The sequence below is a fragment of the Chinchilla lanigera genome, unplaced genomic scaffold (genome assembly GCF_000276665.1).
Source record: "Chinchilla lanigera isolate Chin_1 unplaced genomic scaffold, ChiLan1.0 scaffold00015, whole genome shotgun sequence".
Taxonomy (NCBI): Eukaryota; Metazoa; Chordata; class Mammalia; order Rodentia; family Chinchillidae; genus Chinchilla; species Chinchilla lanigera.
Window position 1 is genome coordinate 22,429,457 of NW_004955416.1, and position 24,555 is coordinate 22,454,011.

A 24,555-nucleotide genomic window follows, 5' to 3' on the forward strand; every position below is an offset into this window, starting at 1 on the left:
CTTCTTTCTTCTTCTTCCTTTCTTTTTTTCCTCTTATACTGATATTCTAAATAAAAGCTAGAGAGTTCTGGGCTTTGCCCAGGAACAGTGCAGTCAGCCGGCCATGGACAGAAGCTTCTAGAAACATGAGCCAAAATATTTTTTCCTGGTTCAAATTGTTTCTGTCACGTATCTTGTCACAGTGACTGAAAGCTAAAACACGGTCTATGTGAGTGACGAGATGATTACCATAGACAAGGTGCACATCATACCATGTACTCTAGTGTCATATGATTCTTACTTTGTAAACTCTGTCGGGTAGTAAAGGAAGTCTTGGAGGATTCAGCTCTGCTAATAGAAGCTAATCTTTCAGTTAAATTTCTGGGTAATATTTACTTTTAGCGTGTTTTGGTCACACAAATATTGTATCCTATATCCTTTATGACTTACCCTGAAGAAAGCTGAAGGAGGCATACAGCAACATCAGCAAATCCAGGTTAGTTGTATATTTATCTATAGTGGTTACAGCTATAGAAAACAGTTCACCCTCTCTACCTTGCCTGGCAATCATTCCCTTTGCTGGCATGCCATCTGTCATTTGGCTCAGAGAAACTACAGGGAAATCATTCTACCCGGAAGTAAATTCTAAATATTTTTTTAAACTTTTGCCAATTTTTGTTATCAGTATTTTCTTCCTGATGTTCTTTCCTTTTACTTTTTGATCTTTCATTAGCTACTAAATATTCCTGTCATAAGCCAAAAACATGTGGGTAAAGACCTGCACCGTGTATAAGGGCTTTATATAAAGAAGAGATACTTACAGCCATATCAAACTGTGAAGAAACTTGCAAAATTCTCAACATTGTTGTATATTTATTTCCCCAAAGTAGAAGAATTATTGGAGAAAGAAACTCTTTTCAGAAAGAATACAAGTCCCTTCCTCATTTTAATTGCATGTACCATATAGTTCTGTGTGTGTGTGTGTGTGTGTGTGTGTGTGTGTGTGTGCGTGCATGTGTGTGTGTGTGTCTGTCTGTCTGTCTGTCTGTGTGTGGGTGCATCTGCATACCCAGAAAACACTTCATGGGAAGAAATCCTGGAGACAGTTCCCAGTGCATTAAGCAGGGATTCCCAAAGAATAATTCCTAACCTCATACATCAGAAACAATGCCTCTTATTCTTTGTTGGGACAGATATTGAGTTTTTTCTTTTTATGTTCACTGCCACTCCGTCTATTTCTAACGTTTATAATTCTTCAAGCTTTCAAATTCCAGACTCCTACTACTCAGTGGAATGAAACACACTGCACGTATTTCTGTTATCCACAGTCGCATGTTTGCATTTCTCATCTAGGTAGTGGAAACTGCTGGGAGGGGCTTGAGATAAAAATGTTGCCTTGGTCACTTTTGGAAATCCTCTGTGTCCTGTGACAAACACTACTCAAATTTTCAGCTTGTCAAAAGGATTTTTCCTGATGGGATCAGTTTTCTGGAATATCTCTCTGGTTGTGCTTGGATAATTAATAGAAAACTGAGAGTTTTTGTAAATCAGAATGTGTAGGAAAGATTTAAAGTAACGTCCTGCTTATAGAATTAATTCTCAGTTGTAAATTCACTTTGATGGTGTTAATTCTCTCCCAGAGGCACCGAGCTAGTTGGTTGCACCTCCAGGGCTATGCTCATTGGAGAAACAGAAAGGCGGCGAGGCCTTAAGGAAAGAATGATTTACCTTCTGATTTATTCTGTATGTTCTGGGTTTTGTTTTTAAAGAAAGAACAGCTACGTGATACCACAGGTACATATTTGTTCTTAATTCAACTGCCTGGAAAATTTAGTCAAAAGGCTCAATCCTTTTGACCTTAACAAACAAATAAACAATTTGAAATGATGATCTTACAGTGATCTTTCTGTGAAATTTACATCCAGAGTTGGAGTTTCTCAGTGTGTTTTCTTATAATCGGTATACTTCTTTAAATCTTGTATTTAAAAAAAAAAAAACAAGGGGGGGCTGAAGATTTAGCTCAGCGGCACAGTGCCTGCCTGGCAAGCACAAAGCCGTGAGTTTGATTCCTGGGACCAGAAAATAAAAACAAAAAACAAAAAACAAAACAAAACAAAACAAAACAAAAAAAACAATTAAAAAAAAAAAACAAGGAAACTTATGAAACTTGATTTCTGGGTTAAAAAAATGTCATGCTTTCATGGCTGTGATTATTCAAAGGTACATGCTTGCTTATAAAGCTGCCCTTAAATTGTGTGAATTCTAGTTATTCCCCTGCCTTTTTCCAGGTTTGTAATAACAAGTAAAATCTAATTCTTTTCAAATAGGATAATATAAAATCATATGTTTAGCCACAGTTGTCATGTTCATGCATTTAACAATACCCATGGCCATCACTATACATTATACATTTCCTTGTAAAAATTAGAAGCCCCAAAGTTAAGGAAAAATGCAAGCACATGTGTCAGTGAGTGAATCACTCTTACTCTTCTTGGGCAATTTGGTGGCTGCAACAGATATAGTTCTGTGTTTGTTATCACCACATTCCCGAGTTCGATGTGAAATGTGTAAATAAAGCCAGCATGATGCACGGAGAATTGCCAGATGATCTTTCATACAACGAAGGGCAACATGAGTGGACTTGTCCTGGAAGATCATTGCTTTTGAAACTTAAATTAACCCCAGTATTCTTTGAGCCAAAAGGCTGTTACCTCTTTGTCTTCTTAACAAACTTGCCTTCTTGAATGGAAGAAACTTATGTTTAAGAGCCACAGAGAATCTGCGTGGTAAATTATACATGTGATAACACTCTATCAGGGCAAGGATTATGATCTCCATTTCTAGAAATGCATTTGGAACTCAAAGAGGGTCAAAACTCCCCATGACCATGCCTATGGTTTGGTTCTGGGTTGAGTGTGTTGCTCCCAAGGGTCCGTGTGCTGAAAACTCACTCACTACTGTAGCAATGTTGAGAGGGTGGAACCTTTGAAAAAGGATCTAGCTTCAATTTTAAAAATATTAATACAGTAAAAGATACATGGGTAATAATCTCCCTCAGAACACTTCCCTTGACTTCAAACACACTTACCCCATCATTCTTGCTGCTATTTCAAGCAGTTCTGGAGTCCATTTTTGTGAATATCTTTAAGACACGTGATCAAAAATGCGATGCTAAGTGCCATCAAATGGAAAGGCAGGCTCCTGAAAACATCAGTGTGTCCTCATCCATCCTATTCACTAGATGTGGCACTGTGTGACTTCTGGCTCTTCTCCAAAATCAAAATGACCATGAAGGTTAAAAACATTTAGACTGGGTTCCAGGGCAGGGGATAGCACATTGGACTTCTAAAATAGGTTCAAGAGACAGGCAGCCGAGGCAGCATAAGTAAAGACACTTCTGAAAGAACACACCCAGATCTGCTTCAGAAAGCAGCATGAATGATGAGATAAAATATGATTAAAGTGAGGAGGAGGATTTAAAAGGGGATTAATGTCAACATGGTTTTTGCAGTAATAACTTTATTTTTAAATTTAAATATTCATTGTATAGTTTCATCATACCTCATAAAGCCATGAACCATATGTCAAAGAATAACACCAGGTTATAACTAACAAACAGTCAGGAATAGCCCATCTATGTTCTTCTTTACAGGAGTGGGTAAGTACTAGCTAGCTCTGTCCCCCCAGCCACATGAGTCTACCAGTGTGTTGTCCATGGCTGTGACCTGAGCCTGTAATATGATACAGGTGCTAAGCTGCCTTTTCAGAATGGTTTTGGGGAAGTTTGAGAAATGATTAAGTAGTTGTATGCTAAGTATATGCAGAGTTATGCCATTGTCCTGACGAGAGAATGAAAAGTATCCAGAATCAAAATGAAATAAACCATTTGCAAGTAGTAATTATTTTTAGGATGCTGGAACTTGAGCGAGGGCTCCATATGCTAAGCTTCTATTCTGCCACTGAGCTATACCTGCAGCCCCTTGCAGGTAGATTTTAGAAACAATAACCTCTCTGATGTGTGCATTGCCATTGCAAATGTCAACTTTTAGAATTGGGGGTAAACTCTGTAGTGGCAATATTAGTACAAACTCTGCAGGAGCAGAGTGACACCGTGGCTAATTGGGTATTCTTCCAAAATGAAGGAATCTATTAGTATGAGGCAAATGTGTGCTTGGGATTGGCCACAGTGCTCTCACTTCTCAGGATTCTATCCATCCAACTGCTGTTGCCCCACCCAGTGAGTTAAAAGTTGTAACATTCACATTTATAGACATTATATATTTACAATATGCACGACATAGTAGAACAAGGCTTTGTGTCAAAGTTATATCAAACATATGTTTTAGCATAGCAATGTGCACTGTGTCCTTATGGCCCAACCTAAGTCTGATTTCGGGAATGTCTGAAACTTTCAGGAGCTGTCAGTTAACCTAGACCAGTAATGTGAATCTTTCAGTGCTTTCAATGGTAATGAACAGCTGGCTGCGACTCATGTGCCGTAGGTTTGCCATCACTGACCTAGACATGCCTTAAAGCTTTTGGACTCTAGTGGAAAAAAAAAAAAAAAAAAAAAGAGAAAACTTTGAAATTTCTGATGCATTTTGGTCATTAGCATTTAGAGATTTTAGATGACTGGGATGCAAAGTAAAATCTTTGTTAGAAGCTATTCATGAATGGAGATGAGCTAAAGAGATGGCAGAAATTTTTTCTTATTTACAAAAGCAAGGGCATAAATAGCGCAGAATTACCTCTGCAGTCAAATGCTATGTATGCCTTAATTTTTAAATTCTGAAAAATCAATTATGAACTTATACTTTAGATTTTGTCAAAGCAGTGGGGAAAATATTTTGAATTTTTAATAGGCTACAAATACATTCTGCCTAGGAATGGAAAGAAAATGAAAAGCCATTGATTGTTCGGAGTGAATTTTGTTAAATGTTTAAACAAATCAGAGACATCTTATGTGTCATGAAAACAGCTTGAAAGACAAATTTCGTATGAATGGGTACAAAAATATAATGCTCTTAATAGTATCACAGCAAAATGTACATATTTTAATAGTTAAAATAGAGAATCAAGAATATTTTCTATGTATTACATTTCTGTGTGAGTTTTCATGCTACTAATTTCTTTAAGAGGAAGTATTTCTTAATTATGGTCCACAGTGGACTCGATTAAGATGACAATTTAATGACCATTGAGTGCAACACTGAAGCTGATTAAGAACAATTTTATGAAATATTAGAAGTGAAAAGATGACATTAGAATGTATTTCTTTTGGTGAGGCAATCCTGACAGAGGATTATAGAATGAGAAAACAAACTAAGACTTCTGAATATATATCATTTGTGATTATTGGTTATATACATTTCAATGTACACAAAATATGTTCTTGATCTGGAAAAATATATTTATGAAAATAAGCAATGTACACAAAATATGTTCTTGATCTGGAAAAATATATTTATGAAAATAAGCTGAAAAACTTTTATAGTTCCACTATTTGGAGAAGATGAAGTTTTCAGCTGATACGTATTTCAAACATTATATTATTTTGATTAATTTTACTCTGAAAAATATACACGTCTGATGGTTATTTTATTCTTGATGGGTATTGTGGGGTTTTTTAGCCTAATGTTTGGATACTAAATATTCAACTTGAAACACACGATTCATAAAAAACTAAAAAGACTGTGAGAATCACTTATTAGTTTGTGTACTAGCTGTGCTTTCTGCACGACCAGAACTTCAGTACAGTGTTTGATTTTTTTCATAGGGGAAAAAAAAAAAACCACACAGTTGAAGTAGGAGGTTTTTATGAAACTGAGCTACATGGAAATTTAAGTCATTTTTCCATGAAATTGTTTTGACCTAAACTTGAGGCTGCTGAAAGGAAGAAGCCACTTTTGCCCTCTGGGCCACATTCCCCAGTGCCTTCAAGTGTCCCTTTATAAACACGGGTGCTGACGTGGTAGACAGAGATGGGTTTTCACCATTGTGCCCTTTGATAGATGTCAGTGGATTGCTGAGCATGAATTAGGTCACTGGCAGCATAGCTAATTTTTTAACACCAACTGCTAGAAGAGTCATAGTGATGAAAAATAAGAATTTTAAATGAGGGTACAAGTAGGAATGTTTTGCAGGTTTGATGTAAGAAGAAACAATGGGCCTGTTTTTCCTTCTCCCTTATTAAACAGTTAAAGGGTATTGAATGATTGGATAAGTGTGTAGACCAGTGGGTAAGAAGCTTCTGAAACCATCTGAGCGTCCTTCAGTACAGGGGTGGAGGCAGACTTTCTCCCTGATCTAGGAGTCAAAAACCTCATAAGCAAGGGAAGACACAGAAGGGAAGTTTGTGCTTTTTCACAGGTCCACCTTCCTGGTGGATTTATGAGTGTTCTCTGCAGGATGGTACACGCTCCTTCTCTCCGTCCATGGCCCCAGCTGGATGGAGCAGGGAATACAACATAAAATGATTGTTTTTTTTCTCTTTTACAGCACAGAGGGTATTGTGGGAATGCCCTGCTAAATTTGGAAGCATTAGCTGAATAAGGCAGTGCAATTCTAATCCATGTAAAGCTCGAGATGGGAAAGAAGTTTCAGAGGGGTGCTTGAGGTTTTAGGTTTCATCTGGCAGATGTAGTAGTGACTGGAGTGACAGAGACAGGCAGGAGTCACCACAACACTGACTAGATTTAAGATATAGTGAAATTCTTAAGGAGGCGGGCATATCATCAGAATATAAGAGACAGTGTGCAGTTATCACTTTCTGAAGAATTTTTTCCTCAGGCATTTGAATATGTTTTGGTATATTTATATAATTAGTAACTAGCATGGTAAAACACATTTAAGATATTTTAAGCAGGGTATGGTAGTGGTTACACAGTCTGTGATCCTAGAACCCTGGTAGGCTGAGGCAGGAGGATTGCACCTTTGAACCCAGCCTGGGCAACTTAGCAAAGTAGCAATGCCCTGTCCCAAAATTATAAACAAGAGTTGAGGTTTAAGCTCTGTGGAAAGGGCCTGGGTTCGTTTCCCAATGGTACCAAAAAAATCTATATGCAAAGTAAAGGGTAATCTCTTTTAGACAACGGAATTCCATTGTACATATAGAGCTAGAGACTGAGGAGGATGAATGTGTATTTGCTTCCAACTTCATGAAGAGATCACGGCCACTTCTCTGGTATCCTTCTACCTAGGGAATCACACAGGTGGGCTGCTCCCAGCAGTACGTGATCCCATTGCTCCCTCTGCAGTGGCTTGCTCTGTTTTGGAGGTGGGTGCAAAATGGTGATTAAAATGTTCCTCAGGCCTGCAACATGTTGAAACCCGGATTTAAAATACAGCAGAATTTGACTAAGACGCCACAGTCCTGGGAAGCATATTATGTGTATCTCTAACATATCATGTTGTTGCCTGCTGGAGCATTTCTGAAGTTCGCAGGGGCATCTACCCATCACCTCCTGCTTCTTCACGGATGGGTGGACCAAGCATCTTTGTTTTTTGCAGTGATAAACTTTCATATTGTGAATGTATAATTCGTCATTTAAAGTCACGCTACTGATAAAAATCCATGGTGTCATTTCTATGATCAAATGATCAAATGAAGTTGCTGAGATAAATCTTGCTTTTGTGTTTCCTAGGAATCTGAGAAAAAGGGGCTAATTGAGAGATTCTACATGGTACAGGATATTGTGTCAACTGTTCAAAACATCCTAGAGGAAGTAGCTTCTTTTGGAGAAAGAATTAAAAAGTAAGTCCTGAATGTGTGCTGCGGTGTCTGAAGTGGACCTGCTCCTCACAAAGATGTTGGGGGAGAGGTGGGAGCAGAGAATCCACAATAAAATCAAAATGAAAGGTGGCATTTGATAAGCCAGGTTTGAAGCTTCACAGTCGGGTGGTGCCTCGGAGCTGGGGAACGCATGGCTCAGTTTACAGTTGTCCTGACATAACTATTGATAGTGTCCTCTCTCACTCTCAAAAATATCCTGATTTAGGTGATGAACTATAGATTAAAAAATAGATTCTGTATTCAAAATTTAGAAAGCAAGCAAATGAATTCTAAAGGAGCCTTTTTTGTTTGAATCTCAGTACACGCTAAAGGCCTTGGTGAATGCTTTTCTCAGTTCTCTAAAAAATATTGCATAGCTAACAGTGTCCCACATGGGGAGACATGAAGTTGTCTCAGCATGGATGTCTTAGGACAGGGCTTGACAAACATTCTGTGGTGAGTCAGAGAGTGAATATTTTCATCCTGTTAGGCCTATGGACTTGTATCAGCTCTGTTGTTTTAAGGATAAAAAGTCACAGCTGATATGCAAATGAATGAGTGTAATATGTATTGAATGAATCACTTATGAAGTGGGGTGGGTGGCACAGGCCTATAATCCTACCTCTCTGGGAGACTGAGCAGAAGAGTATCAGTCTGACCACAGCCTGTATGGCTTAGCAACTTAGACCCTGTTTTAAAGGATAAAAATGGGCTGGGCATGTAGCTTCAAGTGAGGGCCGTAGGTTCAATCTCTAGCACCACAAACAAACAAAAAACTATCTATGGAACAAGAGTCATGCTGGACTTTACTCAAATGCAATCCATAATTTGCGTCATTCTACCTTTGGGCGTAGAGGTTAACTTATTTAATGGTACCCAAGATAAGAATAACTCTGTGATTTATGTTTTTTGTTTATTTGTTTGTTTTCTTTGCACATTTTAAATCTGCATAACTTGGTCATCACTTGATACCAGTGCACAAAGAGGACTTAACCATTCCTTTTGGGTTATAAATAGATTTCTTTCATTTAATCCAGAGTTGTGCCTAGTATGTCTAAGAATTAAAACTTACTTTAATGGCCAGTGTATGGGGGTCATTCTAATTTCATTAAAGAAGATATTGTTTTTGAAGCTGTGTGGGGAAGGAGGAGATTAAAATTAGTGCTAAAAGCCAGTTGAAAGTCTTCTACATCAAAATGCAGGGCATCCCATAAAAGATGATTAACATTAGGCAATATAAATTAAGATGCAACTCTGAATGCTATTCTTTTGCAGCTGCAGTTCAAGCTAATCGCACTGAACGCCCTTGTTCCAGCAGCATTGCAAACATGATTTTTTTTACAAAAGGCTAAAAACCACCTCTAAATAAATTTGCTAAGTGCTAACTGAATTTACACATTATTTCCTTTGTTAACACTTTAAGAGAGGGAAATTTAAAGGAAGGCAGGGCTTTTCTACATGTGTTAAATCCTATCTGCTTTATTCTTCATGAATTCCATCTAATTGACAAAATGATTCCTGAATTTACCTTCAAAAATGTATTTGACCAAAATATATTTGACAGCAATAAATAGAAGAGAGTTGCATTTGCACATTTGTTTTCTTATTCAGTTATCAGTTATACAGCTTTAGGCACTAACTTGATCTAAACATACGAAATGCATCCATGATAAATAACAATAGCAACGTCCACTAATGCAATGTGGCCTGGGCACTGTGTTGAGTCCTTGCCCATAGGAACTGCTTTGAGGAGTTGCCTAAGGGAGCTGGATTAAATCATTCCAACAAGGCGATGTAGTAAGAGTTGTTAATAACCTCATTTTACAGATGAGGATCCTGAAGCACAAGGTGATTAAATTTCTACTCCATGATGACAGCTAATAAGCTGTGTAGCTTGGAGTGGAGCCTGTCCTCTTCACTCTTACACTGCCATGCAATTTTCCTCTACGAACTTGTTTTCACTGAGGACAAATAAATGACAGCCAACTAGAATTCAGTAGCACGAGTTCAAAGTAGTGATCAGATAGGATGCTAGGGAAAGTCTGACCAGCCTAGGAAAGGATATCAGAGAGAGACAGACAGAGGGCAAGCCTGAAAAAGCCACAGCACATCAGCATCTGTAAGAACCAGAAAAGACGGCAAGGCAGAGGCTGGAGGAATGGCTGACTCCGCAGGTCTGAGCCCTTGTGCAAAGACTGAAAGCCGAAGACCATGAGGCAGATTCAGGAAGACATGGGAGATTTAGTATGTCTGTACCACAGGTGGTGGAAGTGGCAATGGCAGGAGATGAGGACATTATTCAGGGATTGGAGGGGATGGAAAAGTCAATGCTGAAAAAAAGAGAAGAGTGGAGGATGTCAAGAGGATGTGGAGAGGGGGCAAGGAAGGAAGATCATGCTCGGTTCGACTGTCTCCCATCTTAAATGTCTCTAGAACACAAACGTAGCTGTTGTACAGTTGATAATGTTAGAGGAAATGTGTCTGATGAGAGAGGAGGGCAGAGTGATTTAAACAGCTCTCAGCTCTACGGGGCTTCTGAGGGGCAGCTGTGCCCGGCACAGCTGGGGTGGACATATCTGAGGCGGATTTCAGCTCATGAACAGAGTACTGTTCTGCCCAGCTGCAACACAGGAAGGCTCCTGAGGCTCAACTCCTATTAATTCTTTGGCCATTCATTATTTCACTGACCTTAAAGTCCCTGCTGGGCATTCAAGTGTGATTTCATGTGTGACTCTATTGGAATTCTATTGTAATTCAGTGCTTAAGAACCAGGAAAACTTTTACCCAACTTTTTACAACCAGCAAATAAATAGACTTCCACAAAAGTCTTAGAGGAAACCTTCCTTGCTACTGAGTGGGAAACCCCTCCTGGTGTAGCATATACATGGGACAAGCTGGATTTCCTTTTCCCTACTCTGCCTTCTTTAATCCCCATCTCTAATATTACACAAATGTAAATATCAGACTGAAGCATTTACTGTGTGCAGCATTTATGTTGTAGTAGACAGTGTGGGTAGAAGATGATGCCTGTTGTATCTTCCATAATTATGGGGTAATGTGTCCCAGGCTGTGTGTCCATGAGTGCCTCCACAAATCTCCATGGAGATGAGGTTAAGGGAGACTTAGGAGGACTTGGAAATCATTCCTGCAGATGTTCCTGACAAAAAGCTAGAAGGTGTATTCATATGAAGTGGAACAATCCTGGCTCACAAGTGATGTTAAGAAATTCTAAACAATCCAGCTGAGAAGTTGGGTGAGGTAGAGCTGGAATGGCAGGGAAGATGTTAGATTGATGCATTTTGTGTTTAATCTGGGGGAAGCCTGTTAAAAAGGAGTAAGAGTGAAAGCAGAAAGACTAAGGAGAAGACCAGAGGCCAGGTGTGAGGAGTCGTTCGTCAACTAGCGAGGACCACTGAGGTGTGTAGGAGAGTGAATGTTAGAAGGCACTGCAGAGGAAAAAAGGACAGCACTTTATGATCAGTTCTTTCTGTTTTGTTTCCATGGGAAGAGACAGAGGACTTCATTTGTCTTGGCCTAAAACATGAGGGCAATAATGAATTCTTTGACACAAAATTCAGTGTAGTGGGACAGCCAGTTGAGGAAGGACCTAGAGAGAGGCCCTGGACCCATCTTATTCGATGTGAGTGCAGTCCTCTTGGCTAAGTGTCTGACATGTAGATCACCTTATCTTTGCATGTTGGTGAGCCCCATGGTTGAAAGAGTGGAAGGGATTCTTGAATTTTTCATTAAGAAGTTTAGCTAATGTGTTTTATGATGACACAAGACAAAGGGTTTTAGAATCTAGGGAGCTCCCATGTTAGGAAAATTGGTAAAGTCTTTGAAAATATTTTACAAATTCTTTGACTGTAAGATGGGAAGGTACAGACTCACCATAAATCTCTCTCTCTCTCTTTTTTTATCATCGTAGATCTTTACGCATGGGTGTTCTATGAAAGACCCATACCACAGATGCTTCCTGATAAATGGGAAGAAAGTCCAATAAGTTTTTTGAGTGTTACAGGCATTACTATTAGTGTGTGAAAGAAGTTATCATTTAAATAAGAACACTCAACTGGGTTGAATAAGTATCATGCTTTAAATACTTAAGGTAAAAGCAGTGAACAGAGGCTTCTGAGGAAAAGTTTTTAGCTTAAGTTCCGGTTCTGTCCCATGCTAGAAGTAATCTTGGACAACTGAATTAACTGTTATGACTCAGAGCCCTCATGTGTAGCATGGGGATGACGATAACAACAACTACTACCTAACATTTTTAGGAGGAGTAAGTGAATGGGTACATAAAAACCAGGGCATGACATATGATAATCCCTTAAAATATTGGGTCTTGTATTTGATAAATTGTATTTCTTCTTCTACATTTTCAATCTAGTGAAATCATTTCAAAAGTAAGGTTGTGGGAGCTTAGAAAAAAATTCATTAGACCATGGAGTTGGCTGTTGGGGAGGAAAATAAAACAGGTTGAGAGTGAGTCTGGGGCCCATCTGAATTCTAACCTTCAACGCAAATGCACACCTTACACTTGCTCACACACACAAACAACTAGTGGGGCTTTTCTTATGGTTGCATCAATTGGAAGACAATGGCTATTTTGACAGAGTTCCAGCATCTGAACTCGGTGTCTTCATCATTTTTGATCATTTCTATCTCCATTTTATGTTAGGCTTTTCTATGTAGAAGTCCAATACTTTTTGCAAGATAGCTATCTTCCATCTTTATGTACCTTCTGATGTGGTGCCTTCTGAAATTTTTAAAGGTGTGAAGAAATTGGCATTGACTTGTTTTGGAACTCAGGGAGATCTTTGTGAATCCAGCAAAACCTACAAACTGACAGGAAAAAGTGATAAATGTAATAATGTAAAAATATTTTATATTTAAAAATGATAAGCCAGATAAAGAATAACACGGCTGTCTTAGTACTTCTCCATGCTGAGACACACAACACTGCACACCTACTACTTGAAGACAGAGAGGTCTAATTGGGCACACATTTTGAAGATGAAGACCAATGAGGAAGTGCTCTGACACACGTGAATTCCCAGTAGGACCCTGGATTTCCAGGACTACCCAGGCTGTGCAGTGCATTCAGCTCCACCTTCTGTGCTCTGGTCTCCATTTTCTTTTTTTTGGAGGGGGGGGATTTTTTTTGTTTTTTGTTTTTTTCCAGTACCAGGGATCGAACTCATGACCTTGTGCTTTCGAGGCAGGTGCTGTGCTGCTGAGCTAAATCCCCAGCCCGTAGTCTCCATTTTCACACGAGTGAACACGGGCAATGGATCCGGCCACTCTCTTCTGACAGCCTCCTCATTCATGATTTTCAAGTAAACCAATCAGTTTGGCAGAATTTTCTCAAGATTTTTTTAACTGACACACAATGATACACGTATAGTCACCACTGATAGTATGATATCTCAAATGCACAAATTCAATGAACATTATCTCTAAATGTTTAAAGAAACTTTTAGCAGGTTTTTTATTAATGTATGAACCGGAAACACCCTAGATGTGGTGATGACACTGTGGAGGTTGCTGAGCCCCAGGGGAAATGACACTTTGGTCTTTGTCCACAGCACGTTTAACTGGACAGTCCCTTTCCTTTCCTTGCTGGCCTGTTTGGTTCTGGCGGTGGCTACCATCGTTCTGTACTTGATTCCGTTGCGGTACATCATTTTAATCTGGGGTAAGTTTGACATGGTCCTTTGGCTGGCCATCAATTCCAGGTAAGAACCAATTACTCACTTTTAAAGTGTAACTGTAAACTTTGAACATGCTCTTACTGGCAATTAAACATGAGATTAAGGAAAGTATTTTGGGAACAGAAACTTACAAGACCTTCCTGAAATGGCCAGTTGCTTGAACGATCAGCATGGATATTTATAGGTCTCTTGATTAATTGTGATCAAATAAAAATGCAATTGTGCATTCCATTTCCCTCTGGACCTTCCCAGCTATAAATTCCCTTAAATAATGTATGGCTGTGGCCCAGGAATTGTCCGGAAACACTGCAGTTCAAACATTGAGCAAAACACCTGCATCTTGCCCTTTATAAAAGGTAAAAGATCTGGCCAGTGCTAGGCTGCTCCCGACACTTCATCTTTCCTTCAGGAAAAAGTAACTTAATCTCATTTTTAAATCCAGAAGCAGTAGGGAGGGAGAAAGAGGGGCTAGGGGGTAGCCTGTGATTACCTATCCAATGCCAGAAAGGAGAGGAAGCTGTTATTTACCAGGGGAAATGGGGTGCTCGTGTAAAATTTAGCTGCTATTAAAAAAGGGACAAACAAACATGGAAAACTTGAAATGAATTTAATGACTTGATTTACTGCTTACACTAGGAATTGGGCAAAGCATAAGCAGCTTTGTGAATATTTGTGTCTGTCTCTGGGTGGGCTTTAGGTTGATATAAGGGGAGTGCACTGCAGAATTTCATTGGATAAGCAGGCAGCCTTTCTCCTGGGACTGCAAAGTTCTCTCTCTACCATCGCTTTAAGGTTCTACACGATGTTCAGAGAACTCACAAAGATGAAAGTTTGCACTGCGTGCATCTTTAATATGCAGTGGAGAGGCCACAGATGCTTGGTAAAACCTACAACTTCTCCAAATATTCTAGGAATCTTTATGATTCCTAGAATCATAAAGAGAGACCACAAAGGTAGAGCTCCACTGATACAGATAGCCAAAGTCAGGGATGGGAAAATTAGAAAGACTCACAAAAACACAAAAATTGGAAGATTTTGAGAGTATAACCCAGTCGTTCTCTGTGATATTTAGGAATAAAAATATTAAACTTTTCTCCTTTGTAGCAAGTCCAGGAACAGGAAAAAAAAAGTCTAACCTCCTCCTCCTCAGGAATGTGATTTAATACTCGTTAGAGTCTCATACCCTGCTTCAAGCTGTCTGTGTGGTTTGTTGAGTTGGCAGCAATACGTGCACTTTGGGCCTTAGGGAAGAGCACGGGCCTGTGTAAGGGCACACTGATTGAGAAGGTGGATTTTGCAAAAGTGCTTCCCTGAATACTTTACATACTGCATATTTTCTGTGTAAATTGGATAATCTGATTTGTTTTACAATTATTTCATAAGTGTTATTTTCCAAATCCAATTACAGATTACATTTAGACCATGAATATTGAATTTGCTGTCTGTCCCTAACCAGATATGAATCAAAATTCTTTAGCTTAGGCTTTGTTCATTTTTAAGTTCATATAAGTTGAACATGCTGTGATCAGCTGTTAAACCCTGGTGAACACTTGATTTGTTTCTTGGATCCTTCCCACCACAGGAAAGGCTAATATGGTTGTCTCTTGGTTGCCTCAGAGACTGGGTCCAAGAGCTCCTGAGGATGCTCAAGTCTCAAACAATGGCACAGTATTGATATATTACCTATCTACAACTCCCCCTGTATTTTAAATCATCCCATGATGACTTATAATACTATGATGGAAATGCAGTTTAAGTAGCTCTTATACTGTATTTTTTCTAAATTAATGACAAGAAAAATCCTATATGTTCAATAATGTTTTCCAAATATCTTTGGTTGGTAAAATCTGAGGATGTGGTACCCATAGATACAGATGGCCTATTGTATCATTTTTCTTCCTTTGATTGTTAATGTGGGAATGCAAACCCTGTTTTTGTTTACCCAAATTGCTTTGAATTCTGATCTTAGCCTCTAAGATACTGGCAGCTTTCCAACAACTGCTGGCATCTACTTATTGAAGCATTTTTCTATTTTTCAGTTTATGGATGAAATTATTAAGCAGTTTGGAGTTTGTCGTGCTCTCTTGGGCAGATAGTGACTCTTTACACTTTCGTTCTGCATTCTAGACAGGTGTTCATAGTTCATTGATTAGTCTACTAGAGATAATGTCCTCAAAAGCCTTGCCAATCAACATGCGATCTATTGCTACTTCTTATCATGCATATCCTGTTGTTCAAGCGAGGAAAATATTCCAGAACTCTATCTTGACTTACTCTTTATAAGTTATTAGCTAATATACCCCATTCTTTTGCATATGTTTTATATGCTTATATCCTCTGCAGCAATTTCCTCAGATAAAAATACAATTTTATGTATTAAATAAATTTTATGTATTATTTTAAGTTTCAAAAGACTGCCTTATTCTGTTACTCATTTTTACTGAGTCATACACATTGAGAAATCAAACCATTTAAAATGTGTTCTAAAAGATTGAAAACATTCAACTATATGTACTAGATTTCTTTAGTCCATACATCCAAATAGTATTTTTCTATGTGTTTCAAGTATTAATATTATGTGATGTAAGCACAAGTGCCCAATTTCATAAGGGCTTTAGGAAATATTTCTGGACTCACCCAGTTCATTGTAAGGATTTGATGAGTGACATACTTGTTACTTCCTGTAATTCCTCTATGGCTTCATAAAGATGAGAGATCTTTAATTAGTAGTTGCAAACTATTTTGTGAGTGAGCCTTTAAATTCAATATCTAGGATCTATGCAGATGACATTTTATTGGATCATTACTTCTCTTGTGTGGGAGGGATATCTGAAGTTTTCTTCAGGGTGTATTATCTACTGAAACTTCGTCACCTATTTTGATGGGAGCATTTCTTAGGCTATGACTTCATTCATGTTTTCTATTCTTTTCAAGAATTTCCCCATAGTCCTTCTATTCTGTTCTTCTTCATACAATTTCCCAGTTCTGTTTCCAGCCTCATCACTTTTTACAAGATATATATGAATTTCCTAAGCTAAAGTTTGAGTGTTTTGCAAGAAGGAACCAGGACTTATTTAACTTTGTAGCTCCATTTGATGGCATTGTATCTCTTCCAGCCAAGGCCTTTAAAGTTTCGCAAATGACCAAGCAAGTGTTCTTTGCTTCAGACCTGCCCAGTGTTGAGCAGGGAGCATCCTTGTTAAAAATATCTGAAAAATAGTGGTATTTTGTTTCAAGTAGTTATTCTCAAGTTCCCAGCTGTGTAACAAATACCACCATGCAGCTTCCCATTGCTTCTGATTTTCTCCAAGTGATCTTTCTTCTATTGGTAGGCTCATTCCATCCCTCTGATCCAGTCAATCTGTGGCCTGGGACCATTTAGCAATAGTGTCTTCCCCAAATATTATCCCTGGATTAGCTGTCATCTGGCCACCTCCCCCACCCAGCTAATGAAATTTATAGCAGATAGACCCCTCTATCTGTATTGTTTAGTATAAAAATATCTCTAACACTCTACTGGAGAAAAACCACAGCTTCCAAATCTGGGCTGGTGATCACATGTGTGATACTATAGAGCCATACTCCTCTCCGGCCCTGTTGTCTTTCTCAGTTACTGACTTCTACAGCAATGGTGTCCATAGGCCTCTACAGGACTGTGAGATCACAGAACCCTTTTGCCTACAGTAGTACTGTGATTCTCCCATTAACCCCCCAAACTATGTAGGGCAGATCTTTAGTATTAAAAATTCCTTATAAAAAATTGAGCCAGAGGAAGGTGAACTGCTTTGCCTGAAATCACAAAGGCAATACATTATGCAGCTGGCCTCGAGGCCCAGGTATCCCTGCACCTAATGATCATTACATCACCCCATGGACCCTTGAAGATGACCAAAGCACCTGTGATCTTCTGTTGACCCTTGATCTTACATTAGATAGTACAATGGAATTATTGAAAGATTCAAGACTGAGATACCTTTACAAATAAGGTGTGCTTTTGAAGCATGGAATCATGAATGCTTAGTAATTTTTATTTTAACTTTTTCAAACACAGGCAGTCTCAGGGCATTGTGGACTACTTCTGCCTTTATTGGTGCATTTGAGCTACTGTGCAGGTTTATAATCTTCTCAGTGACTAAGAATGTAGTGTTTTGATCGGCTGTGATATTATCCCTGCCTTGCTGCTCATTGTAAAGGCTCCAGATGCGAACACTATATATAATTAACAATAGAAGATATATCTTTTCTCAATACGTCTTTGTTTCCCTTCATCATTTTGCCTTGTCTGTTTTCTTTTGCCAAAAAGCCCATGCTACAATTAAATGTCTTTAGAATAACACAGTCAGAGTATTTTAGTTTAAAGCAATGCGGGGGGGAGTCATAGTTAGAGACATGGAGCTTGCTGTGGGGGTAAAAGGAAGAAAGGCAGAGTGCAGCTTTGACTTAAGGGAATGGTGATCATTTGCTGGGACCCTTCCTCAGCCCAGCCACCAAGCCCCCATTTGCTCACGCACAATGGCTGGCTCCATTTGCAAAGCAGATGTAAATCTGACCCCCCAAAGAAAGGACTGGAGGTTGGCATTGTGTCAGGTATAATGCCATGCAGGAAGTCCAGTCCTTAGATGAAAGCAAAGTAATATGTAATGAACAAAAGAAAACATCAAACCTTTTATGTGTTGGGGACTGTTGAGCTTGGCTTCTGAGTAGGAGCCATTCAGAGCACAACTAAACTAAGAATTCATTCACCATCATTGGGACTGACAGGCCTTCAGATAGGATCCTTGTTAAACAAGCACCCTGTGGCAAGACTTCAGAAGGCCACCTACTCTTTCTGCTTCTAAAACTCAACATGAAAAAAGGGTTGACATTCGGTGAAAAACTACAGCTTCTGAGCTCTGGATATAGGCACAGTGGCTCCAAGGAGCAGAGGAGAAGACAAAAGATGTTCGGGAGGAACTCCCCTCTGAAGATGTGCCCAGGGCACGTACCTCCTGAGCAAACCCAGGAACCCAACATGCAGCCACCGCAGATGGATCTCTGCAGTGCGTTGACATCTTAAATGTTGAGTCCTGTTCTAATTACCACTATCCCGATCTGAAATTAGCATGTACTCCATTGCCCAGACAAACCCACATGTCAATGTTGTGGTCCATATATAATTTTCCAATAATAACTTTTCACAGTTTCCTGAGGCATCGAAAGCAAAATCAACATGTCAGGTTCTGTTCTGCGGGGAGAGAGGAGGATCCTGTGAAAATGAGTTGGAGGTGGGGAGAGAGATCTCTGCAGTTTCTAACAACAGAAAACTCTCCTCCCATCTCCCACAGCTACACTGGGTCGAGAGCTTCCAAGCAGGGACTTGTTTGGGCTAATGAAGGCCTTTTCCCATTTGGGACGTTTGTTTTCAAAGCAGAAGCGGCTGTTAATCAGTGTATTCCAAAAAAGCCAATGATCTCCCCAGTTTGAGCGTGTGTTCTGCTGCCCTGCTGCTGGGATTGTAATGGGATTTTCACAGCTGAGGAAGGCAGCACCCCTCTTCCACAGCTCACCCGCCTTCCTTCAGGAAGAAGCATTTGTGAATGATTCCTCCTGACAGCAACATGTGCATGACTTGAAGTCTAGTAATTGTTTTCACACTAATTTTTACTTGCGAAAACTCACCCTCCCCAAGTCACGCAAGATTTTAGATAAGTAGATGGAGGGATATAAAGAGAACTCTGGTGTTTCTATTTTGCAGGCATAAATAAATTTACTAAGAAGCTCCGAAATCCCTATTCCATCGACAATAATGAGCTACTAGACTTTCTCTCCAGGGTACCGTCAGATGTTCAAAAGGTAGGTAATGAATGGTCACCACCAACAGGGGCCCCAGCGTTGGGGTCTGGCCAGTCCTGGAGCTGGAGGAGCACAAGGCTGTGCTTGTGTGAGTAATTGAGATAAGGAATCAGAAAATCCCTAAAGAGGCCTGGCTTGCAGGGAGGTGGCAAAAGCCTTTGTCCCAAGCATGAGATGATTGGGGAAAATTATCCCGAAAAAGAACTACTTAAGAATGATCTGGAACTCACACTGTGCAGCTCCAACATGCTGGTGTTTGTCCCTTTTTTATTGCTTGCTTTCCTAAAGAGGATAAGACGGGCTCAGTGAGTGGAACTGCTTGAGATCCAAAGCTGAGGAGTGATGCTTATTTTCCTCCTCTTCCAGATGGCAGGCATTTTAGAGGAAGTGGGGGGTGGGGACAAGAGGATTATTCTTTTTATTCTCGTTTGCCCCAATTATCTTCCGGGCCTCCTTTCTATTACCTTTGCCCTAAAGACTTAGGGATGCTGAGGCCAAATCCCCCACTTACTCTAATGCCACACAGAGGAAGAGATGGCGTGAAATAATTTGAGATCAATCACAAGTATTATTCACAGGTAATGGTCACTTAGTCCAGCAGTGTCTTGTTTCTGTGGGTACACAGAGATTAATGAAGCCAGCCATAGCAGAGAGTCCCAAAGAATAGCCAATTTGGGCCCCTGCAGATTAGCCTGCTATAAATCCAGAGGAAGGAGGGCAGGTGGTGGTTTCTCTGATGGAGAGTAGTGATTGCTGAATAGGTAGACCATGGCACGAAGTGTCATCAGAACGATCAAAGGCATAATCCTTTCTTACCTAAGAGAATCCCAAACCAAGTACTGATTCTCATCATTGGACCACTGTAACAGAACTGGGCCTCTCCATCCCAGGTGCAGAGACATAGGACTCTAAGCCTCAGACTCCCTTTTCCCTTTATTCCAAGTTCTAGAGATTAAAATGGCGTTTAGGACGTTGTTTCTCTTTCACCTTCATTTTCTGATATAATTAACAGTTAAAGTATATTCCATAAAGAGGAATTTACTCCTTAATATTTGCATCACAAAATTAAAATATCAGCTGGCCTCTCTTTCTGGAACGAAGAGTGGCAAGTATGCTGTCCTCGCTTCCCCCAAGGGACCTTCATGAAACAGTAGAAGGAAAGAATTCTTTCTTTTCCTTTTCATTTATCTGCTTTTGGCAAAGTGCAGACTAACTTGTGATTGGGCATTATGTCCTTGGGGAGTGTGGCATAAATGCTAAAAATAGTGCACACATGTGGTCTGTAATATAATAGCTTAAATGAAGCCTTTCCCCTGCCAGCCTATCAAAGCGCACACACACCAAAGCAATATGTTTGCAATGTACCATCACTTGGGTCGCAGTGTGAGTTCAGGCTGTATCCTTGAAGAACAGACATTTCCATCAAGCCCCCCCAAGGATTGTCTGTGCATAGTCTAGCCACCAGCCCTCGAAGTGGTCATCCAGTTGGAGCTGGCATGAATACAGAGAAATACAACAAAAGAGCATTTGGGGAAGATCTGCATTTTGCTAGTAAGATCCTCGTGTCTGCCAAGGGCGCTTTCTAATAACACAATGACAGTGTACCGCCGGGACTCCCTGGGTGCTCATATTTATCACAGATGTTTTAGTCATTCCATTGTAAATGAAATTAATTTTTAAGAAAAAGCTATATAAGTCTGGGGCCCAGTATCACTTTCAGCATTTTTTTTATCTCTTAGGCAAAATAAATGTCTCTAATTGCCTGAGTGTTTTTTCAGTAAGATTTTAGATATTTTTAAATGAATAATTCTCAATAAGCTGCTACATTACATACTAAGGTAAACATTCCCAAGAGGAACTTATTAAGCTTCCTTTTGGTGGAACACTGGTGCACAGAAAACTAAGATCAGCGGGCAGTGCTTCGAGCAGGTAGAAACCTATGCATCTCATTAGAAAAATCTGCTTTTAATATTTTGGTTTCAAGAAATGATGCATGACTTCTCAAATCCTTCCTGCAATTAATCCCTCCATGTTCCTGTGTTTGGAAAATGATTCATTACTTTTGAACCTTCCTTCCTTTGCCTGGGTTTGTCCTTGGGGAGCCATTAACACACTCTGTGGTGAGCTAGGGTTACCAAACCGCCAGCGTCACGTCTGTTTGTTTTCACAGGTGCAGTACTCCGAATTGAAACCCTGCAGCAGCCACAGCCCACTTCGGAAGAAGCGCACCACACTAGGTCCACACTGACTTTCAACCCAGCACCCTGTATTGTGCGGTTGATTAGACCAACATCATAACGGCTTCAGTGGTACCCATGGTGTCCTGAAATGCGTGCGGTATGGAGCTCACTCTGTATTCTCCCCACTTCTTCTTCTGGTGCACAGATGCACGAACACCTGCACACACAGCTCTACACAGGATTCCTAGTTGCACAGACTGTCAGCCCAGCAAAAAGAACCAACCCAAAACTGTGAAAAACTCCCATCCATTCGCCAAGAGGAAATGAAGCAAGGCTTCCATGGGATGTGGCTGAATATCTTTCTAGAGAACCGCTAGGAGACCACGTGGCTTCGAGATTGACTTTGTGCTTCTTTTCACACCTCCCACAGACTCTAATTAAGATGCAGTCATTTCCATTCTCCACCCACACACTCCTCTCAGATTGTTGTTTCAGTAAGTTTCTTCTGAGTTAACAACTCTTTGGTGGCTGTGGTCTGTCCAGATCATATGTATTAGAGGAAGATTTTAATGGTTGTCAGAATTAACCCAAATCTTTAGAAGTTTTTCAGCTGTGGTCACAGAGGATATGTATGTGAGTTTTTAGTGATGTTTGGTGCTGACTGCAGCCTACATCATGGTCCATTGCTGGCAATGGATGTCCCAAGGGATCCCTCTTTGAAAGAGTAAGGGTTTCATGAAAGTATTCAGTTGCTTTAAAACACCATTTCTTTTGACTTATTGTTTGCTTATTTCAAAAATAAAATATCAGTATATAGCTTCAGAAGGCAGACAGGGAGGAGAATGAATTCATTCAAATAGTTAAAATTATGGTAAGCTAGAAATTAATAATGGGGCTACTTGCCTAAGTATCATAATCATTTCATTTGCCCAAATGTTTTGAGCAGAAAGTTAAAATAGTTTGGCCATCCAAATTTATATTTTATCTTCAGGTCAAAACTTAGCTATATACAATAAAAAAAAAAAACAACTGTTTTAGGACCAAATTCTTAGAGAAATACCACACACCTTTATAGACTACAATGCCACAGTATTCTCCCATCAAGTAAAAATTTTTATTTGTGCCTATATAAAATGTTTGAAACTATCTTTCTGTTCAAATGATATTTAAGCTTTACAGACTGTATTTCATGGACACATACTTCGTATGTGCAGTTTTATATATGTATATGTATTGTAAAGACAAGGTAAAAATACCTAATTTAATAGTTTACTATGTTTTTTGTCTCTGGGTTGTAACTTAATTATCTTCAAACAAAATGTTTATGAAAAATGCCAAAGATTCTAAACCTTATCATCTTGTGTCTGTTTTTCTTCATATTGTATCTTCTTGGGTTTCTTTCTGGCTGAGCCAGATTTCTGCATGATTTGATTTACTTCAAGTTAATGAAGCTGGCTGGAAAAGAGCTTTGCAGAAATTATAAAAGCTCCAGTAAATCCCATAGTTGTACATACAATAGATACCCAAGAACCTCTTTTGTTAAACCAGTTACTCAATCTTCTGTGTAAACAATGCCTCATTGTCTTGCTCCTAACTATCATCCAGTTTATCATAGTCTGTCATTTTGTAACGACCTAAAGCAGACATTTTTAAGCAGACATGTGAGATCTGATCAGTCATTCGAATGAAAACTTCAGGAGCAAAATAACCCCTTATTTACTTAAAAGTGGAACTGATACTTTATTGTTGTTCTTTTGCTGTAGAATTGCAAAATGAAATTTTTCCCTACAGAAGACACCATTAGACTTCTTTCTTCTGTGGCCCGACTGGAATTTATAGCATTGAGTTTAGGACACAAATACCAGCTGGAATGCCAGAGCAAGGCCAGTTCGGCCTTTAACAGACTGTAGATGGAAAACAATTGTTAATTGATTAAATAGACACTGCATGTTAAAAATTAATGCTAGTTGTAAGTTACACGTTTAGATTATGAAAGTATAAAAGTGCCCCCTTCCTTAGGGGTCACTGTTTTAAGACTCCTAGTGAATACCAGAAAACTTGGATAGCACTAAATTTTGTAATTTAAAGTCTTTTATGTCTTATCTCAGCATTTATCAAGTACTGTGACTTTAACTTTTGCAGTTTGGGGTACAACAGCAAAAGTAGCATGGATTTATTTTTTCCTCTCTCAATTGCACGTATAGAAAACCAATTCTTATACCAGATTTTAGCAATCTCAGCATAGGACTTTTCTTATTGGGAATATTTACATTTTCAATTCAAGATAGCACTTTATGTCTTCTCTTGGCACATTAAAACTCCCGCCATTATTGTGCTTTTACTTTGGGTCAATAGTGAGAAAGAAAGACTTACTTGTATACAATCACTGCAATACAGTGACAGGTAATGTCATAACTGAGATGGCTCCTATAGGACTTATAGGCAGGCAGCATATACAGATTGGATACGCTGGACAAAGGGATGATTCTCAGCCTATACAACATAGGATTCAACAGCACAAGATTTCATCATGGTATTCAGAATGGTGTAAAACTTAAAACCTGTGGATCTTTTCTTCCTAGAATTTTCCATGTAATAATTTCACATCCTGACTCACTGAGGCTAATTAAAATGCACAGAAAGTAAAACTATAGCTAAATGGGGGCAGAGAGAGAATTAGTATTATCAGAAACATTGGAAAAATTCTATAGTGCTTTAGATAAAATTTACGGGTTAGATTTATAGTGTGATAATGCAAAGTAACTAAGAATGTCAAAATCTTGCCAAGTTTTCTTTGTTCTTATCTCAAACTTCATATACTCATTTCAAGCAATGTCCAAGTATCTTATAGGTATCTGCACTGCTGCAGATGGGAAAGTATATGTCACTTCTCTTTCTGCCTGCAGGACCTTTACTTCCATATTATAGCCTTCAAGTATCCCATTTTCCATATTGGCATGGGTGTCTTCTAGACTGGAACCTTCTCAAGCACCCCATTTTTATTCTTTGTGGTTTGCCCCCTCATCTCTCACCCCATAAAATCAAGTAGACCAACTGTTGCTATGTTTCTTCCCTTATCTAC

At 39.3% G+C, this 24,555-nt stretch overlaps 1 protein-coding gene across 1 annotated transcript in view; it reads left to right on the forward strand.

The window, feature by feature from the left end:
• Positions 1-22,826, forward strand: part of Mctp2 (multiple C2 domains, transmembrane 2) — a 233,957-nt gene extending 211,131 nt beyond the window's left edge. The window contains exons 20-23 of the mRNA XM_005381603.2: positions 7,623-7,732; positions 13,336-13,445; positions 19,196-19,293; positions 21,464-22,826. Of these exons, the coding sequence (XP_005381660.1) occupies positions 7,623-7,732; positions 13,336-13,445; positions 19,196-19,293; positions 21,464-21,541 (396 nt within the window). The 3' untranslated portion in view covers positions 21,542-22,826. The remainder of the gene's footprint in view (positions 1-7,622; positions 7,733-13,335; positions 13,446-19,195; positions 19,294-21,463) is intronic.
• The last annotated feature ends 1,729 nt before the right edge of the window (positions 22,827-24,555 follow it).